Source organism: Vipera ursinii (assembly GCF_947247035.1).
Source record: "Vipera ursinii genome assembly, chromosome: 3".
NCBI classification, from domain to species: Eukaryota; Metazoa; Chordata; class Lepidosauria; order Squamata; family Viperidae; genus Vipera; species Vipera ursinii.
In genome coordinates this window covers 32,367,328-32,380,098 of record NC_139516.1, presented here as the reverse complement: position 1 = coordinate 32,380,098, position 12,771 = coordinate 32,367,328, and the positions used below count along the sequence as shown (strand labels likewise).

At 34.5% G+C, this 12,771-nt stretch overlaps 1 protein-coding gene across 1 annotated transcript in view; it reads left to right on the top strand.

The window, feature by feature from the left end:
• Positions 1-12,771, top strand: part of MYH7B (myosin heavy chain 7B) — a 77,008-nt gene that overhangs the window by 25,098 nt on the left and 39,139 nt on the right. The window contains exons 4-9 of the mRNA XM_083358256.1: positions 5,135-5,278; positions 5,898-6,054; positions 7,623-7,650; positions 10,389-10,485; positions 11,517-11,609; positions 12,628-12,691. Of these exons, the coding sequence (XP_083214382.1) occupies positions 5,135-5,278; positions 5,898-6,054; positions 7,623-7,650; positions 10,389-10,485; positions 11,517-11,609; positions 12,628-12,691 (583 nt within the window). The remainder of the gene's footprint in view (positions 1-5,134; positions 5,279-5,897; positions 6,055-7,622; positions 7,651-10,388; positions 10,486-11,516; positions 11,610-12,627; positions 12,692-12,771) is intronic.

Genomic DNA, 12,771 nt, shown 5'->3' with positions numbered 1-12,771 from the left:
TCTAAAATTATGATTTTGCTGATTATCAATTTGTATAAAAAGGATGCAGTGGGAAAAGTATCTTTTGCTATTTGATGTCATTACATCAGGAATGTAAAGTTACAATTGAATAGATCAAGGTGCATTTGGGAATGTTTCTCCTATATAGCACTATTCTTCCAAAGATTAAAAATAAGGTTAAGCTTTTCCTGTTCAGTAGTATCCGACACTAAGGCATGATGTTCGTCTCTGTTTCTTGGCTGAGGGAGCCAACATTGTCCAGAGACATTTTCCATGGTCAAGTGGCCAGCATAGCTATATGCCAAAGGCACATGGAACACTGTTACCTTCTCACCGAAGTGGTACCTTTTAATCTACTCACATTTGCATGCTGTCAAACTGCTAGGTGGGCAGAAGCTGGGGCAAGGAATAGGAGCTCATCCTGTTACATGGCACTCGGGTCTCGAAACTGAGCTGTCAGCTTCCAGCTGACAAGCTCAGTGTCTTTAACCACCGAGCCATTGCACCACCTGTATACATGTATAAGTTTAAAAAGAATTCCTATATGAAAAGGAGTTAAAAGGATGAAATTGAAACTCCTCATTTTAACAATAATAGCAAAATTATAGAGGCCTGCTATGTTGTATTTTTCACCCATCTGCTACAATGAATTTGATTTATCTATCTAATGTCAAGAAAGGCTAGAAAAACAATATGCTATGCTTTCAGTTCTGTTAGGTTTGTCAGATTATACTGTTATTACTAAATCACTCACCTCCATTGCGTTGTTCCCCCACTGGGGCACCAAGCTGACTGGCAAAGCCATATCAAAAAGATAGGAGGGTTGGGGCAAACCTCATATCGGGGGCAAGATATTCCAGATAAGTGATATATTAAAACAAGCAATTACATTTTCTAAATTTACTTTTTAGCATCAAAATGCCTGTATAAAATTATGTTATATTTTCTTCTGTATAATTACTGCTATTACTTAGAATAAGAATATTATTAATTGAACATTTTCCATTTTTTTTCTTTTTAAAGCAATGTTATACAAGTTTCATTATTTCTATATTTATTTAATAATTAAAAGAACTTCTCAAATGGATAAGCAAGCAAGATAATGATAATGTATGACTATTTCTCCTCTGTTATAGCCAGTGCTTTTTTTGTAAAAGGTGCCGGAACTCACACATGTCATACAACCCACCTTGCCTATCCTACAAGGTTCTATCCGAAAAAGGTGCCGGAACTCCGTTCTGAGAGGGCCTAAGCTTTGCTTTACAATTGCCTTCTGAACTTTTGCTCTTACTTTGGTGTTTTAGTTGTTTGAAATTAAATCTCCCTCAAGAAGAAAGATTGAGAGTCAAAATTAAACAGCTGTTAACTCCAGGCTTGTAGCATGTTTAAGGAAGGAACAATTATAAGTGGTATGAAATTTAATTGATGGAGTAAATTAATATGTTAAACGGATATAAGAAGAAAAAAAAGAGTTCTGAAGTAAAATGTGTCTTTCAGATGAGAGGTGATGTTGATCACATACAGATGTTCTTCACGTATGAGGCTAAATGGGGGAAATGCTTTTTTAGAATGCTTGATATTTTAGTTTCAGTAATTACCTGCCCTATATATTTTATATGAACATGACATGATACTCTGAAATAACTATCTGCCTTATGTATTTTCCATTCTGAAATCTGAGGCACCTGCAGCAGTGCCTTCTTTGTTGATCTTAATGATTGTCCAAGACTCCAGGTCTATAAGAGGAAAGGTCATTGAGCAGAGATCTTAGGGGTTTAGATGTCAAAAGTAAAAGCTGGATCCTCTTAATTTTAAGATAAACTTACAAAGCTGTTTGGTGGTGGAAGCTTTCTAGGATTTCAGAAGGTGTTTTCACAGCCTTTTCTGGAGATGCCAGGGATTTAACTGGAGACCTGTATGCAAAGCTGATAAGCTCCCAAGCAACAATGAAATGTTCTTCTAATGTGTTAGTTTCTAGTATATTAATAAGTCATCTGGATCAAAGAACAGTAGATTATCCATTTATTTAAAAGCAAGTAAATAAATATAAGACGTATAAACTTCTCCCCCTAGCTATGTGCATCTGAGTTTCTATATTTTTAATTACTAGACATTGCTGCCTTTTTAAGCTACTCCTGACAAGACTGTTTTCTTTTCATAAGACCAGCAACATTTCTTAAATACAATTCATTCTAATCAGGCACAGATGTGTAATACGATAGTTATTCTAGTTCTTGGACTTTTAGATTTATATACTTCAGCTGTTTATCTAAATATCACCAAACCTTCCTGTTTGAAACTCTGCAGAATATTATTTTGTTTAGGTTATATTTATCCGCACAAACCCACAATGGGGGCAACCACATTATACCATGAGAGCAACTGCAGTGTAATTCAGGAGCCATGGCAAGATTTGACTACTCATTTCTTAAAACTCTGATCCTGAAAGTCAATGGGAGTTACTCCCATCTAAACTGATATAGGATTGGGTTACTAGTGGGTGCCTCATCAATTACTGCAACCAACACTCTGCCTTCAAATATTTCTAGTCTAGCATTGAGGGTTGTAAAATTAATATAAAACAATTCTTTGAGTGGAAGTAACTTCATAAGAAGGTAAGCTTGCTGTAACAAGAGGGCTGAAATATTGACTTGGAAAAGATTCAATGGCTAAAGCTGTTCTCTTTCATGATATACAGCTTTCAATAGTTATTCGTATTGGATTAATGATGATAAATAACAAATATTTTCTTGAAAATTTTAGAGAAGGAAATTCCAGTTTTCCAAAGATGATATTTTGTGACTAAATACTTGAATTACATATAGTTATTATATCTTTGTTAACTTTTTTTCAAACATTTATTAAATGCAACACAGGAATATTTAGGGCCTAACTTTCATTAAAGCCCATGACACTGAAAAAGAAATCCTAAGAACTAAGCTTCAAACATAATTATATATGTTTAAAGGAAATGAGCATTTCAAGAGAATGATATAGGGTCTGAGTTCCATTTTCAGATGCAGAAACCCAGCCTGACATTTGTTAAGAGTCTTTCCCTGATACCCAAACTCAGCATTATAGTGGAAACAAAAAAATAGAGGATTTCACATGCAGCATGAGCAGAAGGAGAAAATATTTTATCCATTGGATCAAAAGCATATCAATTTCCAAAGCAAGCCTTAATATGGGGGAAGATTTAAGCCACCATCACACAACAAAACAATTCATTTCCCTAGCTTCTACACTATAGTCTGGTCTAAGGGAAAAAAATAGTGCAGTTAGAAGTTCCAAAAATTGTCCTGCCAGGCAAATATATTTTGAAAAGTTATGCCCATGTATTTGATTTCTTTTTGTGTGTAGTAGTTTTTGAATACTGGACAGTATTCCTCCCCCTCCCCCATCTCCACTCATTCTTCCTATTAAGAAGCACCTTGCAATGTTTTTGATAGTTTAATTGGTGGTTTTCTCTAATCAAATGTTAATTTTGCCATCTTTGCTAGTTCTATCATCTTCACCAACCATTCCACTTTTGTTTGTTATTTCAGAGTCTTTCTTCTTTTGCACATAAAATAGTGTTGAAAGAAAAATCAGGTCCAGTTCCAAGCCGGGAGTAAGGCACTGGAAATAAAATGGAGGCTAAGATGTTGGAAATAAAATGGAGGCTGCCTAGGAAAGAAGGTTTCTGTTTATTGATGAGCAGAACCAACAACAGCATGTAGTTTGGGACAGCTGATAAAATGGAGTTGAGAGTGGGTGGGTTTTTATACCTTCTGATTGAGTTGCTCCAGTGGGTTGTGCAATGTAGTGAGCCTTGTGTCAATGATGGTGGGTTAATCCTATTGTGTCCTAAAGGTCGTCCTGTCCTTAGAATATGGGTGGGGGAATGTAGATTCTTAATCCCATCAGCTGTGGGGTCTGAAGATGTACTATTTATGAATAGATTGGCCCAGTCTTTCTGAATATCCATTCAAAATCTCCTAAGGACTGGATTTTTTGCTTGAAGCTTTTTTCCTTTAGCAGGAACACTGGGGCTCCTTTCTGCCTTTGTTAAGATTTTTCTCCATTTATCCTTTAGGAGAAATATTCTACCCTGCCTTCTTTTTAAATATTAAGAATGAATAATATTTTAATCTGGGGATGGGGGCCTTCCTCCAATTGTCTATCTGCATTTCTTTCTAAAATCAAGAAATTCTTACAGTGCATGTATTTCTAAATACATAGCCTACTTCACACTATTTTCTGTAATTATGAGTTAACGTAATAAAGTCTTCAACTGTATATGCATTCTGGAAAACATTTTTGTTAGTTTATGTTTGTTTCACTTCAATCTCAATTTATCTGGGAATCTTGGACAGTACTCAGCAACAGCAGATATAAATCTGATATACAATGGTATCCACAGCTGGAGCTAAGGAAACTTAGAATGATCCAAGCACTATCACCACACAAGCCCTCCTCTTTTTCTAGATGGATTGTGACAAGAGCCAGAGTTAAACCACTACACTATGGTGTAGAGTCTGCTTTAATCTGCTCCATGAACAAACATCAGCTGGATTTCTGATATCCATAAGTTCTACCACTTTGTTTGTTGATTGTAATACCATATCATATGATATTTTGATATTTTCCTTGAACACTGAGATTCCATAATATTTACTATGAGAAATGTTTGGCCAATAAAGAATTCTATTTTATTCTGTTCTGTTCTGTTCTTTCTTTATCTAATTTGCGGTTATATTTTCTAACTAGCTTGATTTCTGCTCTTGTTTAATAACAAACATGTTCTGGTAGTTATTAAAATTTAGGTTGTTAGTACTATGTAAGAAACATTTGTGAATTGCTCTTCAGTTAAAAGTTTCCAAGGTAGTCTATGATACCTAATAAAAACCATAATAGAAATAGTAAAGACAATGCTGAAATTTATCATAATAAGAGATAAATAAATCAAAATGTTATCATAATGAATAGGTTTGTGGATTAGAGCCTACTTCATCAATTAATAGCCTAATTGTCATGTAGATTATGTGATTTAACAGTTGCATGCTAAATCTTTAAGGATTTTCTTTCAGTTTATGGATCAATATCTAAACAAGATAGGTTCTTATATTTTCATCAAACTGTTTGATTCCTGTAGACTCTTGTGGTTAAAGAAGATGATGTTCAACCTATGAATCCTCCAAAATTTGACATGATTGAAGATATGGCTATGTTAACTCATCTCAATGAGGCTTCAGTCCTGCATAACCTGAAACGGCGTTACACCAAATGGATGATCTATGTACGTTAGAAGGATAAACACTGTTGATTATACTGTATTGCATCCTGTGTGTGAAACAAGCTTTAGACTATTCATTCTTTTTCTCTACCCAATAGTAAGAATGTGTGTTATAAATTCCCAACTGCTAACTTTCATTTCATTAGAAATATCTTTAAATATTAAATATTTAAATCCTAGATGAATTTGAAATATGGTACTAGAACTGAGGCATTTACATTACTTGCTCTTCTTTAAATTACATCCTTATCAACAGGGGCAGAAAATAATTTAATGTTGGTTCTGAGTTTTATGGGGCTCTTGAGCAACTTTCTATCTTTGGATATTTTCCCAGAAAGGACCAACCTTTTCCTTGTTGCTGTCACTGCTACCCCTTCATTTTTTCACCCTCTTTAAGCAAAGGAGGTAATAGAAATAATATGTAGTATTTTCTCACTTGTTATCGTTTATTTGAAGAAACATATGAACTGAACTAGGAGATGGAACAGAGAGAATAAAAATCTCTCAAGAGTTGGAAATGTGCCCTCTACTGGAGTGTGAGCCTTGAGTTGATTAATGAACTGTGCTATTGATGTCAGCCTGGTTTACTTTTCTCATAGCTATGCTGTTTCTTTCTTCTCAGACCTATTCAGGCTTATTCTGTGTCACCATAAATCCATATAAATGGCTTCCAGTCTATACAGCTCCTGTTGTAGCAGCTTATAAGGGCAAGCGGAGGTCTGAGGTCCCGCCCCACATCTACTCCATTGCAGACAATGCCTACAATGACATGCTGCGAAGTAAGTATCTAATCTAATTTTTACAAAGTATTGTGGGAAAGGAACTGAACACCTATTCTTCACACTTCCCAGTTGGAGTCAATGCAAAGGGAATTGTAATACCAACAACATATAGAGAGCTGTGAATTTTATACAATTGTTTTTCAACTTTTAATGCTTTTTAATATTGCCGGAGTTGTTCATCTCTTCATATGTACCTAGCAGATCTACGTATCTTAAAATAAATATTCAGAAAGAAGAGAGAATTGTTTTTAGAGATAGCACAGACTTGCATAATAATTAATCTAAAGCAAAAACATGCAGTAGAATTCAGCAATTACTTCTGGGATTTAAGAAAATCTGCATTATTTGCCAATGTGAAACTAGCTGTTGAGTTTATGGGCTCCCTGTATCAGAACCTATACTACTGACAGGTTTAGTACAGGTAGTCCTCGATTTACAGCAGTTCATTTAGTGACCATTCAAACTTACAATGGCACTGAAAAAAATGACTTATGGTCATTTTTCACACTTAGGACCATTGCAGCATCCCCATGGTAATGTGATCAATATTCAGATGCTTGGCAACTGACTCACATTTATGATGGTTGCAATGTCCTGGGGTCATGTGATCAACTTTTGCAACCTTCTGACAAGAAAATTCAGTGGGGAAACCAGATTCACTTAACTTAAGAATTGCAGTGATTCACTTAAGTCTGGCAACAAAGATTGTAAAATGTGGCAAAATTCACTTAACACATGACTCACTTTACAGCAGAAATTTTGGGCTCTGTTGTGGCCGTAAGTCGAGGACTATCTGTATAGGAGTGGAATAAGTTATGTATCATTCCAACTTCAATTCTCTACCCAAATGTTCTGAAGAGACTATATACCATTTCAGAATCTATTGGAGAATTGGTGCATAGTGGCATACAACTGTAATAGAAACATTAAACTAAAATGCTTCTCTTCGATATGCTATAGACATATTTATATTTTGATTTTCCATTGTTAATTAAAACTTAACATAAATACTCCCATATAGATTCAACTTTATGAATATAACCTGCTGCTAGTATATCAAAAAGAATCTTTTGAAACAAGCTCAACGCATGAGCACATCTATTTATTTTACTTAAAAAGTATACATTTTTCTGTTTCCTTCTTCCAAGAAGTTTCTAACTTGTCTATCTAGCCTACAACCCTTGGATTTCCCAGAGATCTCTCACCCTAGACTTAGCTGGTTCCAACCTTGCTTTTCTTTTTTGAATCACTTATATTAGGTATAGCATCTGATACAAATATTCAGTACATATCTCTCCCTCTCCCTCTCCCCCCTCTCTCTGTTGAAATCTTCATCTTAATTTCTATGGTGAATACAAAAAGTCTGCATAAGAACAGTTTTTTATGAGTCCATCTGAATAGCTATTGAAATATGACCATACAAATGAGTTTCTCATGAATCTAACTCAGATTCATAGCTGGAATCAGTAAGTTAAAAAAAGGACATCAGTTTGACTACAAATGGACTGGTGTTAATGGTTCAAACTCTTAAAAATAATGATTTGTGCCTTATTTATTTCTTATAGATCGAGAGAATCAGTCTATGCTTATCACGTAAGTGTTGTCTCTTATCTGTGCAATCGATATCTCATTTGTATGTGCTTTTGAGTTAAGTTAAGTTACCCTAAGTTCTTTTTGTCCTGTGGTTTCTATATGAAATCAATTCTAGGTAGATCAAGTTTACCATATCATCCTGTTGAGAAAGGAAAGCTGAATTGTTTGGGCAGGCTGCACAATCTTTGAGGAACATAATTATCTCTTCATGCAACTCCCTATCCTCTTTCAGTTTGTTATCTCAGATTTTGTGGCTATTACATGTCAGTGAACAGCTGCTACTATTGTCTCAGGGGGATACAGCCAAACGAAAGTGGGACAGCAAATAACTCAGTCTGTATGGTTGATCATACTTCCTGTATGCATTATTTGTTTTGAGGTGACAATGTCATTTAGGTATTCTGGGGAAGCACTTTCTTTGAAAAAGCCCAATTAAGCTAATAAAATTCCATTTATGTTATTCCATTTTTCATACTCCATTTGGACAAACTGCCAGAAACATTATGGTGATCTATCATTAGTTCAATTGGAAGGTAGATTGTTGGGGAATCTGAACCAGATCAAGCCCACACCACTTGTGTTTCATTTAACAGACCTAGTTCAATGGTCATATCTTACCAATTGCTTTCATCAATGTGATAAAATCCCTTGCACTAATGGACAACTAGATATGCCTTGGATATCTGCAAATTTGTCTTCCATACATGAATAAGAGCTTAAAAATCAAAACTCTAATGTTAGATACCAAACCAAACTTACTGGGGAAACAACTAAAGAGATAAGTATCAGTGGGCATTTATGAACGGGATTAATGAAAAAGCATTGTATAATAGGGTACACGTAGACTATGAAAGGAAATGATTTGTAGGTAGAAGAATACAGTTTTAAGATATCTGAGTTTGGATACAAGAAGTGTACGAGACTGGTAACATAAAAGGGAAAGAATAAGAAATCAAAGCTGGAGAATGAACAGTGGGCAGGAATCCCCCAGGAAAAGGGGATCCTGGGAGAAATTAGGCTAAGCCCCATTTGTAAAAAGAAATGAAGAGAAGAAGTATTAACTGAAGCAGCCATGATGATGCTATAAAAAGCTTAATCTGTTCTCCCCTTCCCAAGCTTCTAGCCTTGGCCATGGCCTAATTAGGTAAAGCAAGGGCTGAAAGCATCAGATGTTTGGCTCTAGGCCTGCAGAGACCTCACTCCTACCCCCCACCTCAGTATAGCTCTTTGTGTGCTGGGATTACAATGGAAGGGCAGCTAACTTTAGGCATGAAATCAATGCCAGTCCACTGCCAATGAACTTTATTGATAGCACAGAAGATGATCCCAGACTAAGTGAAAAAAGATTCAATATCCTGCTGAGCTTGAGTCAGAGTTCCTCTCTTTTGAGAATTTAATTTTACTTTTTACAGTTATCTCTTGAAACATAAAGAAACTCCATGATTTTACTTTTCATTCCTGAAAGCAATTAAAGTAATTTTTTATGTATGAAAAGTGTGAAGCTATTTTGTGTAGAACAGCAAAGGAAGTGGAATCTATGAATTTCTGCACTTCCTACCAGAGAAAACTGTTCCTATTTAACACAAATTGATGATTAAACACCTTGTATCCTAGCTTTTACTTTCTGGAGGAATGCTAAAATCTACAGGCTGAGTCAGTCTTGCCCATTTAATTAACAGTTCCTATGAAGAGATGGCGATGGGATGTTTCCTCTTACTAGTAAATTGCTTCCAGTGCAGAGTTTTTTTAGAACTATGTACTGCAGAAGCTCTGAAGCAGTTTTTCCAGAATCTCTTAGCGCAGAATGTTAAGAGTATTTAATCTTCAAGGCTGTAGTCTGTTCAGATGTTCCAGATGCATCTAGAATGCGTACATATATGTAAAAGCTTATAGATGCATTTAACTTAATCTTTCCCAACTTGAAATGGCATCTCTCAGGATTTCCAATCAACTCAAGATCAAAATCTTTGTTGTACAACAGATATTTTGATGTAGTCAGTATCACTTTCTTTTGTTTATAATGTTATATTGAATTTGTATGAAAAAATAGTATTATGCTTATCATATTAATACCCTAAATTGAAATTAATACTGATAGAAAAAATAATACAATCAGTTGATGACTATGCTGCTTAGAAATTTGGGGAGAGGAAATTTTAACATTCATTCCATACAAAGTTCATATGCAACCGTTGGATTTAAAACCATATTTTTTGATATAAAAGTCTTTTATGTCTGAAAATTATCCATTCTTTTAGCCATGTTAAAAGTATAAGACCCAGTCTGGTAATCCAAATCCTCCATTTTCTTTGGATTCTTGTAGCATATTTCATAGCATAAAACCATATTTTTCAAAGCAGCACAGGCCTTTATCCATCCATATTGCAGACAAGACAAAGGTCAGGGCAAAGGTCAAGGCAACAGATGCATTATACTGTTCAATTCCATTATTTTCAGGAGCAATATAAAGATAGATGTCCTCTGTGGGACATTGTTCTTGTTCATCCAGGCACTTTTTGAAATATCTCATAAACATATCCTGTGTCCTGGGTACCACAAAAATCTATTCATTAATAGTATTAAAGACTTAGGGGGATGGCTAATATGCTAGCATGTCTTTCTTCATTCTGAAGTCTATAATATATTTCTGGGTGGTGGGAGTTGACTGGCTGTGTGAGTATGGGAAATTTTTGATATTTGCTTCATGCTCTTCATCTGTGTATTTCTATTACTCTAAGCGGAGAATCTGGTGCTGGTAAGACTGTAAACACCAAGCGAGTCATTCAATACTTTGCCATTGTCGCAGCCCTGGGTGACTTTCCGGGGAAGAAAGGAGTAAGGCCTTCATTTGCAAAAAATGTTTTTCTTTTTTTTTTGTTGTTGTTGATTTTTCTTTTGTTTCATTTTGAATTTCTTTTATGTTTGGCAGTGTGTTGGACATGGCCTTTTCTTTCGTTTTGAAACAAGCAAGGCTTGAAAAAATTGCTTTTGGGGAAAATTTCATGAAAAGGATGTTGAGGCAATGGTTGCTTCAAGGATTTTTTTTTAATGATCAGTAGGTTTCCCTTCCCTTCATTACTTTTATTTTTTTAAAAAAAAAAAAGGTGAGGGGGGAAGTTCCCCAAAGCAGTCTTGCAACTCTTTCTTTTAAGCCTTGCTTTTTGTGATTTCCTTCACCCAATTATCTCTCTTGTTCCTTGTTTTTCTTTTTCATCTTATATCTTTCCTTCTTCTGTTTCTTCTTCATCTTGCATTTCTTTTTCTTTTCCGTTTTTCTTTTTTTCTTTTTGAAATATCTTTGCAACTTATTTTCTTATCAGCAATTTTTTTTACTTCGATTAAATTAAAAAAAAATCATCAATAGTGTTTCCCTTCTTTCGGTTTGGTTTTTAACTTTCTTGCTTCTTGGTGCTGTTCTTTATATTTATCTAATATATTTAACATTTTTGATGCATTAAATACATTAGTTTTTATGGAAATTTAATCATTTTTGAATATTTTCATCAACAAAATTGGATTGTTTTCATCTTTGATTGGCATTTTCTGTGACTCTAATTTTGTATTTTTGAAATTCTAAATCTGTCTTTTAAAATCTTTTTTATAGGAAGCACCTGCTACTAAAACTGGGGTAAGTTTTTAAATAATGGAACCATTGTAAACTTAAAAGAATTTTAAAAAATAAATATCAAAAACTTGTGTGAGGACCAGGCAATGTTATCATCAGATTTAGGATTGGTTTTAGAAACACATGAAGGCTCTCTTTGGCCCGGTAGCTATATATGGCAGCCAGTGTGCATAAATTTGTTTTCCAGTGGCAAATTTTTGATCTATGAGTGTGAAATAATATTATCCATGTTGTTTCATAGGGAACCCTCGAAGATCAAATCATTGAGGCTAATCCTGCTATGGAAGCTTTTGGCAATGCCAAAACCCTGAGAAATGACAACTCTTCACGGTTTGTAAGTATACTTTAAATCAAAGCAGCAATATATAACGTTTTATGGTTATTATGTGTATGCTTTGTTAGTTTATTATATGGTACCATTAAGATGTGTAACAAAATATTTCCATACCTGTTTTTTATTATTAAGCATAGACTGATTATATATCTTTTAAGCTGACAGTCAGGAATAATAACAGAAGCGAACAACAATAACAATGTCTAGGCTGCAAAAGACGAACATGAGATTTAGAAAACTTTTTGTAGTATAGAAATAGAAGCCTTACTGTGATACATTTTTAAAAAAGAAAGTAGTTTCTTCAGGAACAAGATTAAGGTATTAATATATTTTTAATGTAATTGTACATCTCAGGACATAGAAGACTATGAGACAGAGAAGTTCAATCACCATCTATAGATGTTCTATAGACAGAGGTTCTATCACAGTTTCAGCACACATAACCTCCTCAAACAGCTAAATGGATACAAGGGAATCCTCTACTGAGAACTCTTCCTGAAATGCAAATAGCTGTTTTAGGAATGCCTTTTATTCCTGATAATTGACAAAGTCAACTTCTGACCTCTTAAAAAACTAACATTGCTTAAAATTTCCTATGAATGCAACACACATTTCCCCACCCCCAAAAGTGTCCATTGATCAGATTCACTTTTTGGTATTCTCAAGTGATTTAGGACCTAATTAGACACATGAATCAACTCTGGCTAACAAGTTAAAGTTGCAAAATAATTCTGAAATTAATATTTCAGAAATAAATAATAAAAAGCAAATAAGCATTTTGCTGAAAACTGTAAGATAACATGAGCTTTGTACATTAGAATCCTTAACATCACTGATGAAGTGATGAGGATGATCAGACATATTCCATATAACTATTTATGATCATGAAGTGTTATTGCCATTTAGAATATGCAATAGAATTGGGTGAATAACTACTCCTAAAATTCTAATTAATATAATTAAGTGCCTTTAATCATTTGCACAAAATGTAAGCCCCTTTTCTTTCTATGTATTTTAGGGCAAGTTCATCCGTATCCATTTTGGACCATCAGGGAAATTGGCATCTGCTGACATTGATATATGTGAGTAGTGAATTTAGAAGAAAATCAGATAAATTTATGTAGGATGAAGTTATAAATAAGATTACTGAATAAATGGACAG